Genomic DNA, 19,970 nt, shown 5'->3' with positions numbered 1-19,970 from the left:
TTGTACACCCATGAGATAAATGGCCCATTCCACCACATTCCAAAGATCGGCTACTCTATTGAACTACAATCTGGTGACCGTTTATGTTGCATTTAAGAAACCAGTTTGAGAAAATTTGAACTTTGTGAGATTGTGTGTCATTGGAACATGAGTACACTGTGGTCATAAAGGGATGGATATGGTCAGCAACAACAATCAGCTAGGCTGCTTTAACTTATAAGGGCTAAATGTTTAATTCCCTGTCGGTCTGTCAGGAAAGGTGACCTGATGAAACCAAAGGTTTTATTATGATAAAATGTGATAATTCTATTTGCATTTTATCATAATAATAAAATAACGGTTATGAAAACAATAACAACAACAACAAAAAAAAACCCCGGACAAAATCAATCTGCAAAAATATTATACATTTATATATAATTATGAAAGAAGGAAAATTTTAACTCAAGTTACTGTTCTATTTTACTTTTTACACAGAGCATTTTATTTAAAACTGCATAAATTAATTGGACAATAATGTACTGTTGGCTGTTTGATGGTGAAAGTGTGACACAACACAACTGTGACCACTAAAGTGAAAGTCTCCTGTATACATCTATGATGAACAAATTCTTAGTACAATGTGAAGGTAGGCAATCTTTAAACATATATGTTCTTCTTTTTTTTGAAAAGCCTTGTGACACCCAAAGAAGTGTACAAATACAGTAGGAGCTGTCTTTTATTTATTTATTTTTAACAAAAACAGTTTGGAGCTGTTTGGAAATGACACAATTTCACCTTTTCAGAGGCTTAACTTAATTGGACAAACTAGCATAATTTTTAATACTTGAAATAGCAGAATAATTAACTTGAGTTGTAACTGCACTGACTTATTGCCAGTGTGGATGTTTAAGACATTTATTGTCAGACTTTAGGAATTAATTGTATTTCTAACACAAAAGAACATCAGTATAGCATTCAATTGAGGGGGCAGAGAGGCATTTTTGGACGGGTCTGGATTTGCAAGGCCTGCCTTTATCAGCGAAGCTGACTCACTCAAGGGCGTAGATTTGGCATGGACGGAAAAGACATGTCTCCACCAATAATTTAATCTCTTCGAGTAAAGAAAAACAAACCCGATAAAAAGAAAAAAAAAACGATCTGTCAACGTCTCATTCAGTCCACCTTGGAGTGCAGTTTGCACAAATTGTTTTAAAAATGCACTCAGCCTACAAACATTACTGATGAGTCAAGATCTGCACAAATCGACAGAAACACTGAAGCAGGTGCACATTTTATTCTTATTGTCACGTATGTCCTATTTGTCAGGTGATAGAGAGCAATGGTGATACAAGATCACAGGTGAAATTGGATGATGACTTGTTGGTTGTAGTAGTAGTATTTATTTATTGTCATTGTCAAGAACAATGAAATTGCGTTTGGGGCTTCCATACAACCCCCAAAAAAGAAGAAAATAATAAATACCCCTTAAAACTCAAGTGTACATATTTAACCCAGTGTGACTCCAATGCAATAAGACAATCCTTAGCAATAATGTTCGTAGAAATTCAGACAAAGACCTGAGAAACATGACAAAATACAACAATGCAACCCATTCAATATTATTGTACTGTGAGATATGATATCAGATATGATAGTTATCTATTTAAGAAAGGTTCATTACTGTATTTGAAGCACATGTGTGACTGCATGTATTTGGAATGTCTCACTGTTATTTATCAGGTGACAGAGGCAGCTCTGCCATGTTGTAGCTCTGACAGAGGTAAAGAGGCGAGGTCACGGGTGACTGACTGATGATTTGGTGCTATAGATTAACTAGTATTTATTATCATAACAATTGTTAGGCTGCTGATGTAAATTGATTCATTAGTGTATATTTGACAAAGAATCTGAATTGACATGTCTCACTTTTTATATGGCACGAATCAATGTGTTATTTTATCAGGTGGCAATATGTCCTAGTGCAGTCAGAGGGGAAGAGCCAGGGCCAAAGCTGAGGCACATCAAGCACAGAATAATAATTGTAATCTGAGGATAAAACGCAGGTACTGAGGCCGAAAGAAGCTTCAGTGCTCTCAGAAGACTAAAAAGATGGCTAAGGTTAACAATGACTCAAATGAGATTAAACAATGCTGCTGTATGTCCACCAGGAGAGACTGGACAGTATAGATGTAAAACAAATATGGCAGCAGTTTATCTCAGTTAACAAGAGGAGCAGGCATGTGTTTGGCTCCTTCACATAGTGGACATTGAGTTGTTGTGTGGGACACCAGTAGTCCATGTCTGTTGCTGTAACAGTAGTTCATGTTTTGAATAAAACATCCCAGCTCACTGACTTGATCGGGGCAATTGTGTGCCTAAACTGTTGCATAATTTTGCTGAGAGATCTTTTACTTTGTGGTAATCTTAGATGAGTAGTTTTATGGACAAAAACCACCAGGTCATTCAGTGTTTCCTTAGTGCCAAAATATAACAGATGTTGGTGTAGTATAACTGAAGTAATGTTGTTAAGTTCTTAAAGTCATATTCTTTTATTGTCATGACTGTATTTGAAGCTATTTTTTATGTTTGTATGATACCTGATTTATATGGAATATAGCTAGAGTAAACTAAAGCCTAAAATACTTAGTCAGTCATTTGTTTAATAGTAATTTAACATTATATAATTCACATATAAAACTATGAACTGTAATTTTAAATGGTTTAAAAGCACGCAGAATAGCATATGTAGGCAAGTATATTTCTCCTTTTTTTTTAAAATCAAGAAGCAAAGACAAAAAGGGAAAAAAAAAGAAACAGGGCAGGGTTCAGTGGTTGAATCATCCGTCCCCACCAATGCCAAAACCAAATCTACGCCCTTGGACTCACTAATACTGACATGGAGCCATGCCAGTTTAAGACTCTATTGAATGGTTTCCTTGATAGCTGATTTGATGTGTTGTTGCAGAGAAAAACCCCTTGATAGTGCTAGAGCACAGAACTGAAAAGAACATGATTAGATGAAACCCAAGACAATATAGGAGAGAGACTGCAAACAGTCTTTCAGAGAAGAGTTTAAAACCCTTATTTTAGAGGTGAAATGTGACAAATGTAGATGCATTGGATTTCTCTTTTTAGAGAACCGGCTCTTTCGGCTCGGCTCACTAAAAAGAGCTGGCTCTTTCGGCTCCCAATCGGCTCATCAGGTTGTTTTGTTGATTTAATGAATTAATTATGGACAACAATATAAAATTATGCACAAAAGGAATTAGTAATGTAAAAAAACGTGGTTTTCTTTATGTATGTTTATATATAAATATTTATGGGGGCCCCTAGAGACGAAACGCGTACAAACTCCAAAACACATTTCTAGCGTTAACTGAACTTCCAAAACAGAGCTACCTAGATCACTTAAATTGTCTATTGTTTTTGTATTAATACATAATAATAAAAAAAAAAACAACTTAATTTACCTGTTACTACCACACACCCAATCCGAATGTTGGTACTTCCTGGCTTGTGTAGCCACTAGGTAACAAAAGCTCAACACGGCCCCTAGCATCCTGGAGCACTTCCGTTGTGTTTTGGAGTTTGTACGTGCTTTGTCTCTAGGGGCCACTGTAAATATACTTTTATTTATTCACTCCACATAAAATGTAATAAATAAATTATAAAGTACAAAAACCAACTATTTACATTTCATACATTTCAAATTTTAACTACTTAAATTTTCAGCTTTTTCCTTTTAAACAAATTTAAAGTGAAACAACACAAAACACTGCAAACCACAACACAATAAAATATAAATTAAAATATGGAAAAAAAAACGGGGAAAAAAGAACACCAAGATCTTTAATTACGGGAAAGGTTGGCATTTAGAAATATTAATATCACACTCAACTGACTGTGTTTTATCTTCCCATTGCACTGATGGGTGGACAGTACTTAGGTGCCTGTGCATGTTGTTTGTGGAGCCAGCTCTATATGATATCCTTTTCTTGTAGACTCTACACTCTGCCTTTGTTTTGTCAGTAAGATTGAAATGGCTCCAGACTTTGCTACATTTCTTGATGTCACTCATTTTCTTTACTGTACCTTTCCAATGTGACTGTGTTGACTCTTGTTGTTGCTCCCGGCTGTCTTTCTTTCCCTCTCCCTCCTGTTCTTGTTGTGTGCTACTGCTGTTGCGAGTGTAACTACCGCCCTGCCCCCTCAGCTCAGCGCTGAGCAGAGGGGGGAGGGGTGCAAACACAAGGCTCTGTTTGCCATCTCTGCTCGCCATCTCTGCTCAGCGCAAACACAAGGGTGACTTGCAGCGTGAAGCGAAAAAAGTGAAAGAGAGGGCAAGAGAAAGGAAAAAAACAAAACAAAAAACCCACAGCTCCCAATAAGGAGCCGGCTCGCATCGTTCACTTCAAAGATCCGGCTCTAAGAGCCATTTCGTTCGCGACCGACCCATCACTAGCACATATTCCACATGTAATACTTTTCAAAATTAACTGGACGAACTGGCATGATTTTTAATACTTGGATGAAGCAAGTGTCACAGTTTGCCAAAGCAGACTGTAAACATTTGTGAAGAGTGGACCCAAAATGCAGACACAAAGGAACGTGGAACCAAAACCTGAGTATTAAGAAAAAGTGAGCCGTTTAATGCGCTGATGAAGAAATACAAAGTAATGCATAAGGCAAACAAAGACGAGAATAAACAATAACCTAAACTGGGGAAACTAAACATAAAAAACCCAACACATGAACCGCTGCATGGCTACACCGACACCGGGAACATGGAACCGTCAGACAACAGACAGCCTGATACTGAACAAAAGAGGACAGAGGACTTAAATACACAGAGAGATAATGAGGGGATGGGGAACAGGTGGGAACAAAGCTGGGACAAATCAGACCTAACGAGACAAGGGGAAGCAAAACTGGACACACTGCACACAGAACAAGGACTTTCACAATAAAACAGGAAACAGCATGGAATGCAGAGATGACAACACGAACTTGATAACATAAGACACACAAACATGAAACACATGAAGGGTGAGGGAAACTTGAAACACAAGGGTAGAAGACACAAGGGGAATCTGAAAAACTATAAACTATAACCGCAACTTTGGTATAATAGAAAATAAACTACTTAACCTCAAGGACTTAAATATAAATCAAAAACATCAAATTAAACCAACATTCAAAAAGCTGACAAGAACTTGCCTGAATCTGAGTGCAGCACTGCACACTTCAGAATTCATCCTGCTGCTTCTTTTAGCAATCACACCATGAATAAGAATTGGTGACCTGGATCCACTGGTAGCCATAAAAGCTGTAATATTTCCTCCACCATGTTTGACAGATGATGTGTTTTACATTATGAAACATTTATCTTCTCCAAACTTCTCTCTTCTCATCATTCTTGTATGAGTTCACTTTGGTTTCATCTGCATAGAATTTTTCAGACTGTGCAGACTCCTTTAGATGTTTTTTTTGGCAAAGTCTAATTCGACCTTCCTTTTCTTAAGTGTAACTAGTTGTTTGCACTTTGTTGTAAATTCTCAGTGTATGTACTGTATTCCTGAAAATATCTCTTGACAATCAGGTACCTCGACTTTGACAATGATAGTCCTGCCTCCTTCAGAGAAAACTGGATGCCTGCACTTCAGTCACATATTGACTGATTTAAATGAAAACTGTGGTAAAACTACAAAAATTGCATCTTTGTCCCAAACATTATGGAGTTTGAAAATCTTAAAGTGAGCTTTGTCCATCCTTATCAACCAGCCACATGAATTATAAGAAATGCTCATATTTTATCTGTCCTGTTTTTTTATTTTAAATTTACAGCAACAACAAATCTGTTTTCGATTTAATTAAACAAATCAAAGCATTATTCTGATTATACTGAAAATATAACCAACAGTACAGTAAATAACATCTTTTACATTGTTAGTTTTTTAGAAGTTATTCATGGATTGTAGATTTTGGTGAAGAACAAAGTAAAACATGATTAAGATGTAGTTGTTCCAGAGCTTCAGAGGAAGATGGTGATTATGGCTGAAGACACCAGCAGGAGCATAGCACTGGGACCAGTTGGGATAGCACTGTTGCACAAGTTCCCTTCACAGCACCTCATAGGACTGACACACAAGCTAGTGAACTGGCAGCCCTTAATGACGGTACCTGTAAGACATGATGGTAAAACCTCCGTTTCAGCTCATAAAATGTATGATTTACAGCTTTAAACACTTCTTAATACACTGCAGAACAACTTACCGCTTGTAGTAAGGCTGAAACATCGGTCCATACCAGCAGGACAAGTTAAGACATCAGTGCAGGAGTGAGGGTCAGAGAGTGCACATACGTAGCATTTTAATCCACATGCTGCAGAGAAACAAAGAAAGCTGTCATTCATAGATGAAGATTCTCCAAATACAAAGCATCATCCATTAGACTGCAGATGTCTTAATGAGATCCAGAAAAGCTTTTTTTCATTCAGAGAAAAGGCTTCTCATAAAGTTTGTGGTACCACAGCTCAGAGAATGCAACAGGAAATTAAAAGAGAGAGAGAGAAAGAAAATAGAACTGGACCAGGAGTTTTATTTTTTAAAAATCCCAAAGACAATAATAATAACAACCCAACAATAATAACCCAGATTAGATAAAATAATACCCTGCAGATCTATAGAGTATATGCAGGTAAATAGCCCTTTGTGGTGCAAGCAATAGAAATGAATGTGTTTTTAGAGCGCAGCGCTGGGCATGCCGTGTCATATGTAAAATGGCCTTCAGGATCTGCCATTTCTATTACAAAATACAGTGAGCTCCATAATTTGATTTGTAAAGGCATTTTTAAATAGTTTTGCATCTGCACATGACTATAGTGTATTTTAAATCAAACTTTTAATAGTACAAAAGTTACAAAGTCATCCATTTTTAAAAATTTATTCTTTCTTTTTTTTTCACATCACAGAAGAATTGTGGTTCAGATGTGCTTTTCAAGGTGATCTGAACCTCTCTTCAGTTTCATGTCTCTTACAGTTTAGTATAAAAATAGAAGAGCTGAAATGACCAGTGAGTATCTGATTATCTGGTAAAGAACAAGACAAACCAATCATAAACTGCTCTTACCTGTGGACAAACTCAATACCAGGATCAGAGCTCCAAGAAGCTTCATGGTGAGAATAAGAAAGAAGTACACGATGTGCGAGGAGGACAGGTTAAGTAGGCTTTGTTCAGCTCTTCAGTTTCAGTTTCTCAGAAAGTGAGTAGCATGGTACTGAAGCCCCTCCCCTCTTGAGAAGTTCAGGTCACTCTGAGTGGACTCAATATTACTTTCATTTATGTGCACATCTGCACTTGTGCAATATGTTCACAAAAGAAGTTAATGCTACCGAATAATCGCTGTTGCTAAGATACACAGGAATGATACTGCAAAAGTATCATTCTGCAAAATGCTCATATTTGCTCTGTCCTGTTTTTATTTATTTATTTACAGCTCATCACAAAACTCTTTTTATTTAATGATACAAAATGCAGAACACAAGTAGTTAAACAATCCAGCAATCAAAGTATTATTCTGATTTAATTGAATATATACCTGACAGAACAGTAACTGATACCTTTTACATTGTTAGAAAATCATTTATTATTCCTGGATTGTAATTTTTGGTTAAGAACAAAGTAAAACATGATTAAGATGTAGTTGTTCCAGAGCTTCAGAGGAAGATGGTGATTATGGCTGAAGAAACTAGCAGAAACATACCACTGGGACCAGTTGGGACAAGTTCCCTTCACAGCAGCTCATAGGACTGACACACAAGCTAGTGAACCATTTAAGTTACATCACATGGAGTATGTGTGTGGGCCAATTAGACAGCGCTTGTATTGTGTAAAAAGGGTCCATCCAGTGGATAAATACATCATGTTACTATTTTATAGGTAAATGATAAATGTTGAATTTATCATCCGTTATGTTATCACTACATGGTTTGGCAATATTTCTGTCAAGTTTAGATCAAATCAAAATTTGATTAAAAAGATTGGAAAGACAAGTGTGAAGTGGGAGAACAGATAATAGGTGGAGCTATAATTCACACAAGGTCACCGGGTACGTAAACACAGGAACTTAGCAGTCTCAAAGTAAATTGGCCTTGAATCAGATCTGAAGGAGGAAGACTGGAGTGATCTGTGTTTTTATTGTTTAGCCAGCCGTGGTCTAAGTGACCTATTGGTAACACTGACTCAAATATTAACCTGGATTATCCTCTTTATCGCAGGAAGACAGTCATGAAGGTTTTCTATTTGTTTTATTTTTTAGTAGATCTGGAAGAAAGCATTTCTTTTGTGTGATAACTAATCACAACTTGAGTACTATATCTTTAATGTTCACTTCACACTTTCATTTTTAGAATAAAGCAACTTTATTTTTAATTCCCAGAAAACGTTCAGCAAGAAAAACAAAGGAGAAAGAGAAAATTTGATAAATGGCAATTTTTCTCTATCACTTAACAATCATGGTTCAGTTGTGCTTTTCAAGGTGGTCTTGCTATCCTTCGATTACCTTTGTGTCATTTACAGTTTTACTAAATGGAAAGAAATTCATTCATATAATAATTTTAACATACAGCCTACCCGAGGACAGAGTCAAAAACAGGATCAGAGCTCTGAACAGTTTCATTTTGGAAGAAAGAGAGAAACACACGATGTAAGAGGATGACTGCACACAGACACTTGGCTCATTTCTCAGTATCTCAAAAGGTTTTATCAGGAAAGTTTTCATTTCCTCATACACCTCACACCTGCAGATGGTAAAGGGTTTCATGGCCAAATAAGATGATAAACTGCTATAAACATTTACAAGTACGCAAAGTGTGCATTTACAATGATACTGAGGAGGTGATGCATTCACCAGCTACTTCAGTAAGTATATCTGAGCAGTACTTGGTTAGGCACGCTTTCAGAATTGCCTTAATTCTCTATTACATAAATTCAACAAGGTTCTGCAAACATTCCTTTGAGACTTCCGTCTATGTTAGCATTACACAGCTGTGGAAGATTTGTCAGCTTCACATTATGCTGCAAAGCTGACAGACCCAGCGCGCTCTTCTGCTGCTGTAGCCCATCTGCTTTGTGCATTGAAAGATGCCCTTCTGCATACATTAGTTGTAACAGTTGGTTTTTCGACTTGCTGTTGTTCCTATCAGCCTAAAGCAGTCAGTCTGGCTATTCTCCTCTGACCTCAACAAGGTGTTTAAAGTCACTTAAATAATCTTTTTTTCTACACTCTGATGTTGGATTTGAGCTTCAGCAGGTGTTCTTGACCATCTTTACACGCCTCAATGTATCGAGGTGCTGCCATGTGATTTTAAGGAGCAGCTGAAGAGGAGTGCCTAATTATGTGGTTTATTAAAATTTTTAATAAACTAAACACAATTAAACTATTTGACAGAATACACAAGACATTTAAGAATAAGCAGTCTCCTCTAAATCATGTCCAGAACTGGTATTTATATTAGCCCCATAAATGTGTGGTGCACTTAATGAGCTATAGCCAGAAATACCAAACTGCAAACAGGTTCAGAATCAGCACAGTTCAATTTGCTTTTAATGTTTTGATTGAATGGCTGCTTTTTCACTCCAAAGTAGGACCAGAACCAGCAAGGTAAATGCAAGTCTTAGCTGCTGAGCTTCAGTGGTGGGCTAATATCCACAATCATGCTTTATCTTTATCACTGTGGATACCATAATATATACTTTAAACAGAATTATTAGATTGAGCCTTGTTGTAACTGCGCTGATTTATTGGCAGTGTGGGTGTTTCATTGTCAGACTTTAAGATTTAATTGTATTTGTAGCATAAAAGCACATCAGAATAGCATTCAGCTGAAGAGGCATTTTTGGATGGGCTTGGACTCGCAAGGCTTGCACTCAAGTGCAAAGCTGGTTCACTAACACTGACATGAAGCCATGCCAGCTGAAGACTCCTTTGAATCGTTTCCTCTATAGCCCATGTGTTTTGTTGTTGCAGAAAAAGACAGCCTGAGGGCGCTAAAGGACAAACTGAGAAGAACATTAAATGAAGCCCAAGGTAAAATAAGAGAGAATCTAATCTAATCTCATTTTTCTTTAAGAAAAAAATTGGAATCTAAACGTGAAAGTCTTATCTCCGAACTTTGTTTTGTGATCGTTAGTAATGACCACTGTGTTCAGGTTTTTTTTGCTGATTTTGAAATATAGGCTTTATAAAAATCTTTTTTTACATCTCACGGGAAAAATAAGATCGATGGAAAAGTTGAGTTTGCCTTCTGAATTTAATACAAACCATGATCATTTCCTAAAACGGACCAAACAGCAACAGTGAAGACAACGGACGTCTAAAAATACCAGTAGGTGTCAAACTCGTTCTTCCTTCTGAGCAGTCATGAGATCAGTGATACAATACTGATGTTCTATGTTGAAACTTCCTTTAGATTTGTCTCATCAGCACCTTTCAGCTGCTTATTGAAAAACAAAGAAAAACAAAACTGTATTTCAGTAAACAGACTTTTCTTATGAAATTTCTTTTTTTTAACTATGAAAATAAAACCATTTAAACTCAAGTTTTACACATATTTTTTTTAATATAAGTGATGCTTAGTCAGGAGCAGTCCTATTGGCTGTAACGCCCTAGTTCTCGCCTTTATTTCCAAAAATGGTGAGTCTGGCAGTGAGGTCACTTAAGGGGCCACTGTTATTCAGGTCACTTCTTAGAAAGCTTTGTGAAGAAATGCAAATTCTCAGATTGTCAGAACAAAACCGTGAAAGTTTCACTAAGAAAGAAAGGCTTAGCCACAGCTTTTTTCCCTGCAAGACTGATTATCAAACTGAGTTCATGATGCAGCTTTATCGAGCTCTGATTCTGTGTGTGACTCTGTCTGCAGGTAAGAGAATATTTCATGTTGGTCCTGTGTGCTTTGACAGATAAACAAATGTATCGATTGTTAATGGTGGTCTTAAAGCCTGTAAGGAAAGGGAAAGTTAAAAACCTCAATGGCCAGACTGTGAGGAAACAGAAACAGACAAATTATATATGTTGTTAAATTATATATGAAGAGTTTAGTTGTTATAGAAATTATTTAATACGTTTAAAAACAATTGTTTAAGTTTTAATTAGTATTTGCTTTATGCAAAACTTTAAGGATTTCCTGTTTTATTTTTTTTCACTTCCCATTTTCTTCCAGCTCTCATCAAGAGGTATAAAATGGAAATATAAACCCAGAAATAATTACAAGGACATGTGAAAGTGTGTTGTTTGTTTCTATAGTATGTGGATTACGATGCTACACATGTACAGCCGCTGATCCTAAGTCCTGCATAGACAGCAAATCTTGTGCCGTCATCTTCAACCGTTGTTTCTCTCTCAGAGTAGACGGTGAGTCGTTTTCTCACATCAGACTTGATAACTGAGAAGCCCAAGCATGCACAGTGATGCTACACAGCATGCTTTGAAGTGGTTTCTGAGAGTTTTCTCCTCATGTCTTGCAGGTTATAACTTGGTTACAAAAGGCTGCCAAACCAGTGCAATTTGTGGTGGTGCTATGGCTTGCTGTGAAGGGGACCTGTGTAACAGCACTGCTCCAACTGGTCCCAGTGCTTTGCTACTGTTGGTATCTTCAGCCATCCTCAAATTTCTTTTCTGAGGCCGTGGAATGATGTTGTTTTTCTGTTTTTGTCCTGCTTTCTGCTTTTATTTTGTACAACTGAAGAATAAATACATTTTGTGTACCATCATTTGAAGCAAAATTGTCCTTGACATTTTGATCTTAGTCAAATGAATTCAGGGTCCTATTCAAATACTGTATTGCTTCAGCGTTAAGTTTTCCTAAAGCAAATAAAAACGCAACCAGAAAATACCTTTGTATATTTTTTGATTGATATGTTTTAACTGCAGCTGTTTCAGATTTCTCTCACTAAGACACAAAAAGGGCAAGGGAGTGAGTAAGAGAGAGGGACACACAGGAAACGCGAGAGTCAATACGCCTACACGCGGGGAAGTGAGACAAAAAAGCAGATGACACGACAGACTCACATAGGCAAAACAGGGGTGAGACAAACACACAAGAGGAACCTCACAGAGAATAAACTGCAAAATTGGAAAGCCAAAAATAACCTAAACTGAAACTTAAACCATTAGAATACAAAAGTCAGAAAAATACAATAAGCTCGTACAGAATGTGCACCAGCTCTCATTTGGTTGGTTTGCTGTTGTGTTGCTGCAGTTGTTGCAGATGAATTCAGTGCAGAAATATGAACCAATGAAGCCAGAGTGAGAAGTGAAAATGAAGACGGTATAATTAGAAAGCAAAATTCTCCCCTCACCACACTCCCTGCCGGTGGCTGATGCCCTCAGACGTTGGTGTGTTGGTGGTCCTTGTCGACTGGGGCTGGGCGCTCATTTATGTAGCCTGGTGGCCGATTGGCGGGGCCTGGTGCCTGTGGCCCGGCTGGGCCCCTTCCGGGGGGTGGGGTGCCCTCAGGCCTCTGGGCCTGAAGCTCGGTCCCTCTGGCACAGCTGCCGGCAGAGCCTGCGGGCACGTCACTGCAACCCCCTCTGGCCTCTGCTCCGTAGCTGCTGGGTGACCTCTTTGGGGCTCTACTCAGCTCTTCCCAGAAGGGTGGCACGGTTCCCCCCCCTTTTGGTGGTCCTCCTCGGGTCCTCGTACTCTGGGGCCTCTGGATGTCGGGGGCCTGGATCTCCTCCATACCTGCTTCATGCCCTGGGGGACGGGGCTATGGCTCCCCACACTCCCTAGCAGATCGTTACATGGAGAAACCTTTGGAATACAAGCATGCTGATCCACACAGGTATGCACACAGGTGTACACACGGGTGTTCACAGACGTGGACTACACCTTTCTTGGCTGCTGCCTCTAAGCACATTGTGCGCTGTCTATCTTGCGTGCTGCACAATATCGTTTAATATTCAGTATCTACTGTTATCTACTGCTAGCTAGTTTATCGTGATGGTGCTGTATTTATTATGTTGCTCTTTTTTTGTTTGCTTTCTCTTCTGTTTTTTTTTTCTCCATACAGGTGATCCAGGTGTTTTGTTTGTTTTTTTCTTTCTTCCCCACTTTCTCACAGTCTCTTCTCCCCTCTGGTTTTCTTTCTCTCCCTCTCTTTCTTTCATTCTTTCTCCCTGTCCTATCCCCCAGTCATGTCTGTCCCGTTTGTAGCAACTGAAAATAAAATAAATACATAATTATAATAAAGGTCAATCAAATGGACCAATATGGCAAGGCCATGATGATCCACTTGGTAAAATAAATCCGCTTGGCATCTTTCTTGGCCTTAAGACAACAATTCTGATGGCTAAAGATCCAAACGGGACACAAAAAAAGAAAAAGAAAAAAAAGAAAAAGAAAAATTTTATCTATAAATGATGCATCCGGTCTTCTGTTTATTTGATGCATAGAATACATTTATTTTTTTTATTCAAAAATTCCTGTCTCGTTGGTCTATCCTTCAAGCTCACTGCACCTAGTGCTCCGATTACCACTTGAACCACTGTTACCACAACTGTCCGCATCTTCTCCAGCTCTTCTCTAAGCCCAGCTTCTAATGTTCCTTCTTCCTGACGTTGCTGTCATTCGGTGTTGCTAAATCTATCACTACAGCCGTCTTCCTCCGCTTGTCAACCACTACTATGTCTGGCAGGTTAGCTATCACCATGTTTTCCGTCTGCATCTGGAAGGAAGGATCCCACAGGATCTTAGCAAGGTAATTCTGGACCACCCTCTACTTTGACCTTGGGACTTCCAGCTATACTCAGCACAGATGTTTCTCTATACAATGCTGGCCACTTGGTTATGGCGTTGCATGTACAGTATTCCCTTCCTGCTAGCATCTTGCGCTCTGCTGTTATGTGCTGGATTGTCTCAGGGGCATCTTTACACAGCCTGCACCTGTGATCTTGCCTGATGTGATAGACCGCTGCCTCTATGGATCTTGTGCTCAGAGCTTGTTCCTGTGCTGCCAAGATTAGTGCCTCTGTGCTGTCTTTCAGTCCAGCTTTGTCCAGCCACTGATAGGATTTTTGGATTTCAGCCACATCCTCCACCTGCTGAGGTACATACCGTGGAGGTACTTGTCCTTCCATGACGGTTCCTCCTCTTGCTTCTCTTCCTTCTATCTATCTTTCTAATCTATAAATGTAAAAACATAATAGGAAACAACTTAAATTTCCAGATTTCAGTTTTTCACAAAATAAAGCTTTTTTAATCTATATGTTACGCAGTTCTATCAGAAGGGAAACCCTTCTAAAACGGGGAGAGTAGTGGGGGAGTCAAGGCATTAGAAAAATAAAACTACGTTTCTAAAATATACATTTTTTTTTTTACCATAAAACTTCATCAGTTGATGGCCTCCAGCTTGCACTGGAATGGTTCGCAGCCACAGTCGATCTATGCCCCTATCCTCAGCTATGAGTCATGAGCTGTAAGTAGTGACTGAAAGAACGACATCACGGATACAAGCAGCAGAAATGGGCTTCCTCTGAAAGGTGGCTGGCCTCTCCCTTACACATAGGGTGAGGAGTTCAGCCATCCGGGACGGGCTCAGAGTAGAGCCGCTGCTCCGTCACCTCGAAAGGAACCAGTTGAGGTGGTTTGGGCATCTGATAAGGATAGCTCCTGGAAAAGTCATGTCCCACTGGGAGGACACCTCGGGGCAGACCCAGGACACGCTGGAGAGATTATATCTCTCAGCTGGCCTGGGAACACCTTGGTGTTCTCCCGGACAAGCTGGAGGAGGTGGCTGGGGAGAGGGAGGTCAAGTCAAGTCAAGTCTTCCATCTGCCAAAAACCATAGTCAAGTCTTGCCTAACCACCCTGTGGCCCATCATAGTTGACATGAGCAATAGCTCCATATAAAGAGAGTTTCTGTTAAATAAAATAGCTGCTGTCTCCCCATTCTCAAAACACCTGGTGTGGACCCTGGAGACCACAGTAACCTCTGCCCAATTTGAAACCTTACATTCATCACTAAAATCCTGGAAAAAAGCAGTCATTGCGCAACTCCAGCAAAGCGTGCCTCTTCATGAACCTTTTGAACAGCACCAAAACTTCTCTCATCAAGATTAAAAATCAGACCACATCAGCGTCCTCATTTTTCTGGCACTTTCAGCAGCTTTTGAAACATTCTCCCATTTTATCTTCTTTGACCACCAAGCTAACTATGCTGGCCTCACTGATGTAGGGCACTCCTAATTTCAACCTGGACTCCACCCTGTCAGTCTCATCACATACAGTGGGGCAAAAAAGTATTTAGTCAGCCACCGATTGTGCAAGTTCCCCCACCTAAAATGATGACAGAGGTCAGTAATTTGCACCAGAGGTACACTTCAACTGTGAGAGACAGAATGTGAAAAAAAAAATCCATGAATCCACATGGTAGGATTTGTAAAGAATTTATTCGTAAATTAGGGTGGAAAATAAGTATTTGGTCAATAACAAAAATACAACTCAATACTTTGTAACATAACCTTTGTTGGCAATAACAGAGGTCAAACGTTTACTATAGGTCTTTACCAGGTTTGCACACACAGTAGCTGGTATTTTGGCCCATTCCTCCATGCAGATCTTCTCGAGAGCAGTGATGTTTTGGGGCTGTCGCCGAGCAACACGGACTTTCAACTCCCGCCACAGATTTTCTATGGGGTTGAGGTCTGGAGACTGGCTAGGCCACTCCAGGACTTTCAAATGCTTCTTACGGAGCCACTCCTTTGTTGCCCGGGCGGTGTGTTTTGGATCATTGTCATGTTGGAAGACCCAGCCTCGTTTCATCTTCAAAGTTCTCACTGATGGAAGGAGGTTTTGGCTCAAAATCTCACGATACATGGCCCCATTCATTCTGTCTTTAACACGGATCAGTCGTCCTGTCCCCTTGGCAGAAAAACAGCCCCATAGCATGATGTTTCCACCCCCATGCTTCACAGTAGGTATGGTGTTCTTGGGATGCAACTCAGTATTCTTCTTCCTCCAAACACGACGAGTTGAGTTTATACCAAAAAGTTCTACTTTGGTTTCATCTGACCACATGACATTCTCCCAATCCTCTGCTGTATCATCCATGTGCTCTCTGGCAAACTTCAGACGGGCCTGGACATGCACTGGCTTCAGCAGCGGAACACGTCTGGCACTGCGGGATTTGATTCCCTGCCGTTGTAGTGTGTTACTGATGGTGACCTTTGTTACTTTGGTCCCAGCTCTCTGCAGGTCATTCACCAGGTCCCCCCGTGTGGTTCTGGGATCTTTGCTCACCGTTCTCATGATCATTTTGACCCCACGGGATGAGATCTTGCGTGGAGCCCCAGATCGAGGGAGATTATCAGTGGTCTTGTATGTCTTCCATTTTCTGATGATTGCTCCCACAGTTGATTTTTTCACACCAAGCTGCTTGCCTATTGTAGATTCACTATTCACTCTTTGAGGCTGTGGACAGGTGTCTTTTATACAGATTATGAGTTCAAACAGGTGCCATTCATACAGGTAACGAGTGGGGGACAGAAAAGCTTCTTACAGAAGACGTTACAGGTCTGTGAGAGCCAGAGATTTTCCTTGTTTGAGGTGACCAAATACTTATTTTCCACCCTAATTTACGAATAAATTCTTTACAAGTCCTACCATGTGAATTCATGGATTTTTTTTTCACATTCTGTCTCTCACAGTTGAAGTGTACCTCTGGTGCAAATTACTGACCTCTGTCATCATTTTAAGTGGGGGAACTTGCACAATCGGTGGCTGACTAAATACTTTTTTGCCCCACTGTATCAAATCCATCTCTAAATTTGCCTTCTACAACCTAAAGACTCTGCAGCTGAAACCCTCATTCAGGCCTTCATCACGACCTGCAGTGATGTACTGTTTATTCTGCCTAATAAAACCCTGGAAAAGCGACAGCAGTTCAGAACTTAACTGCCAGAGTTTGCCCTGGAAACACCCCCACCCTTGACAAAAAAAGATACTTTAGCCTAGCTGATAAAAAAAAATCCCAACAAACTGAAAAACAACTTTTCATTCCAAAGCATAATGAACAAAAATCTGATCTGATCAAATTAAACTGTATTTGTATAAATGTATGTAAATTAAACACAGCTTGTGGAAAAAAGCGATGAAATTTATATTTTACTATGAAAAAAACTTGTGACGTCACATTTCCTTTTCTTTGCAATTTCCAAGTTGCCCCTGATATTTTATTCAGTAACCTTCTATAGCATTATCTTGCTTCATGTCTTCATTATGAAAAACAGTGGGTGTGTGCAGTGATTTCACGTACAGGGTCTTGGTTAGGTTACTTGGTAGGAAGCTTTTTGAATACATGCAAATGCTCAGGTACTGACAACTAAACAGGAAACTGAGCTAAGAAAGAAAGGGAGTACCAGATTTTTCTTTCACAAGACTGATCATCAATCTGAGTTCATGATGCAGCTTTATGGAGCTCTGATCCTGTGTGTGACTGTCTGTCAATAAGAAAAATATTTCATGATGGTCATGCGTGCCTTGACAGATAAAGAAATGTAGTGGGGTTTAAAGATGATCTTAAAAGCTTGAAGGAAACTAAAAGGTTAAGTAAACACAAAGTTAGCAGGTCAATAATGAGTTATAATACTAGCTTAAGCGAACAGCAAACAACAACTGTTTAGTTTTACGGGTGTTACATTGATCCCAGATTTTAAAGTGAAAAAAAGGATAACAAATAAAAAAAAAGCAAATCAAAATGAAAACGAAAGAAACATATTTCCAGTTATTATAAATGTATGAAAATGTCTGACATTGCGTTCTGCTTCATTCTACAGCACGCGGATTAATGTGCTATAGGTGCACAGTTGCGGACCCTAAACCCTGCACAAACACCACATCTTGTCCTGTCATCTCCAACCGTTGTTAGTCTGTCAGAATTGGCAGTGAGTAGTTCACTCGTTTTGGAAGTTTTCCCCTCATGTCTTGCAGGTGCTAACATAGTCACCAAGGGCTACCTTGGTATTGGCATTATGTTTTGGCCTGATTTATAACTTTTCTTTATGACTTGCTATAAAGACGACCTGTGTAACAGCGCCCAGTGCCATCCTGGTGCTGTTATCCTCAGGCATCATCAAATTCCTTTTCTGAGGCTTTTGGAATGATCTTTCCATGCTGCACTTTTTTCTGATTTTATTTTGTAGAACTAAGGATGAAAGAAACAGCTTTGGAGTGAAATGAGATGTATGTAGCCGGTGTATCAGAAAAACTCGGGAGAGTTTTCTCCAAGCATGACATCCCGGTGCATTTCAGACCCAGCAACACTCTCAGACAGAAACTGGTTCACCCGAAAGACAAAACTCCAAAACACAGACTTAGCAACGTGGTGTATGCTGTACAGTGCAGCGAGGAATGCCCAGACCTCTACATTGGAGAGACCAAACAGCCACTTCACAAGCGTATGGCACAACATAGAAGAGCCACCTCCACAGGACAAGACTCAGCTGTCCATCTGCATCTTAAGGATAAAGGACACTCTTTCGAGGATGCCAATGTTCACATTTTGGACAGAGAGGACAGATGGTTTGAAAGAGGAGTGAAAGAAGCCATCTATGTCCACTGTGAGCGACCATCTTTGAACAGAGGCGGGGGTTTACGACACCAACTCTCTGCCATCTATAATCCTGGGCCATCTGACCTCAGGAATTTGCATGATAAGGTGGGGCCAGGTTTCACAATGAGCTCACCCAAAACTCTGGCTGATTGGGACCCACACCCAGTTTCACACCTTGGCTCAGGTGATTAGAGGATCATCAGGGGGTCCTTTTGTCCCTCTGCGGGGGGTCACTCCCACTAGGTTTAAATCTGGGACTCTCCACCATTTGACCTTAGAACTGAAGAAGCTTCTCGGATGAGAGGTGAAACATCTTCAAGCAACTTAAAGAAGTCCAGACGCTTTTCTTTGCAAGCTCCTTTGACTACGATGACCTGGATGACTGAGAACATTCACAGACGTATAAAATGAAACAAAAACTGTCACTGCTATTTTCATCTGTCACTTAGAGAAGTTCAGACTTTGAGGAATTCAAATTATGTATTGCTTGAATGCAATGTTTTTCTTAAAGCAAATGAAAATGCAAACAGAAAATATATTTGCATGTTTATTTCAGTAGTTTGAACTGGGATTGAGAAGAAGGCAGGATTTCTTTTGTTTGTTTCATTTTACTTAAGCAAAGAAGGAATCAAAGTAGGAGTGGAGAAAAGGGTGAATTTTAGGTCAGTAAGAGGAACTCGACACGAGAAAGTCACCACTTAAATATTTCCTAAACACGAAGCTTCAAATAACAGTTTTTAGCTTTCATTTTTATATAAAGTTGATCTGATTCAAGTTGAAGTTTCAAGCATCTTGTTTCCAGCTTTATTGGAAGCTTATAGCTTCTCATAAGATTTATGGTGTCATTTTCCAACACTATGCAATTCTTCTAAATTAAGGGGACATATTTTCCTTAGGGATTATTATTTTTTTCTGATTCTCTGTATCAGTACCTAACAATACTTAACAGTTCCTTATAATTTATTTTATTTAAATAAATTTTTATTTTTATAATTTAATTTGTAAAATATGTGTACACACACACACACACACACACACACACGTAGAAAAATATTTAGTATACACATCCAGAAATGCATATACTATTATATATTGTACATATATTTATTAGTTTCAGATGTAGCCATTCTTGTATTTTGCTTGTTTACATTATTGTATTTTGCACAACTCTGTTGCTTGTGAAGCTCGCACACAAGAATTTCACTCACATGTGCTGTACCAATGTACCTGCACATGTGATGTGACAATAAAAGTGATTTGATTAATACTTGAAAAGCAGTTGATCAAGAGTTTAACAACTGCAGATTTAAGGGAAACGAGAAACAAAATTGAAGTGTTAACATAAAAGTCTTAAGTGTTAGTATTTGTTCATTAGTGAA

General features: G+C 39.2%; 2 protein-coding genes across 2 annotated transcripts; one reads left to right on the top strand and one right to left on the bottom strand.

Annotated features, from left to right (window-relative positions):
- Positions 1-4,189: 4,189 nt before the first annotated feature.
- LOC147317655 (uncharacterized) lies at positions 4,190-7,257 on the bottom strand. The gene is made up of 3 exons (XM_086312945.1): positions 7,111-7,257; positions 6,256-6,363; positions 4,190-6,162 (listed from the first exon to the last, which is right to left on the bottom strand). Exons 1-3 carry the CDS (start codon positions 7,154-7,156, stop codon positions 6,014-6,016), a joined length of 303 nt encoding a protein of 100 aa, XP_086169071.1. The 5' UTR covers positions 7,157-7,257; the 3' UTR covers positions 4,190-6,013.
- A 3,455-nt stretch (positions 7,258-10,712) lies between these two features.
- Positions 10,713-11,863, top strand: LOC147317654 (uncharacterized). The gene is made up of 3 exons (XM_086312944.1): positions 10,713-10,901; positions 11,285-11,392; positions 11,506-11,863. Exons 1-3 carry the CDS (start codon positions 10,748-10,750, stop codon positions 11,658-11,660), a joined length of 417 nt encoding a protein of 138 aa, XP_086169070.1. The 5' UTR covers positions 10,713-10,747; the 3' UTR covers positions 11,661-11,863.
- The last annotated feature ends 8,107 nt before the right edge of the window (positions 11,864-19,970 follow it).

The sequence above is a fragment of the Aulonocara sp. 'chitande type north' Nkhata Bay genome, linkage group LG12 (genome assembly GCF_057382095.1).
Source record: "Aulonocara sp. 'chitande type north' Nkhata Bay isolate Kocher_YH1m ecotype deep benthic linkage group LG12, A_spYH_male_GT1.1, whole genome shotgun sequence".
NCBI lineage: Eukaryota > Metazoa > Chordata > Actinopteri > Cichliformes > Cichlidae > Aulonocara > Aulonocara sp. 'chitande type north' Nkhata Bay.
The sequence above is the reverse complement of the archived record's forward strand: the minus strand, read 5'-3'. Positions and strand labels throughout refer to the sequence as shown.

Excerpts from the sequence above, each read along its gene's own strand:
- LOC147317655 (XM_086312945.1), bottom strand. The coding sequence starts at position 7,156 with ATGAAGCTTCTTGGAGCTCTGATCCTGGTATTGAGTTTGTCCACAG. Across the intron at positions 6,364-7,110 it reads GGTATTGAGTTTGTCCACAG|CATGTGGATTAAAATGCTAC; the intron begins GTAAGAGCAGTT and ends GTTTCTCTGCAG. Across the intron at positions 6,163-6,255 it reads TTTCAGCCTTACTACAAGCG|GTACCGTCATTAAGGGCTGC; the intron begins GTAAGTTGTTCT and ends CATGTCTTACAG.
- LOC147317654 (XM_086312944.1), top strand. The coding sequence starts at position 10,748 with ATGCAAATTCTCAGATTGTCAGAACAAAACCGTGAAAGTTTCACTAAG. Across the intron at positions 10,902-11,284 it reads GTGTGTGACTCTGTCTGCAG|TATGTGGATTACGATGCTAC; the intron begins GTAAGAGAATAT and ends TTGTTTCTATAG. Across the intron at positions 11,393-11,505 it reads TTTCTCTCTCAGAGTAGACG|GTTATAACTTGGTTACAAAA; the intron begins GTGAGTCGTTTT and ends CATGTCTTGCAG.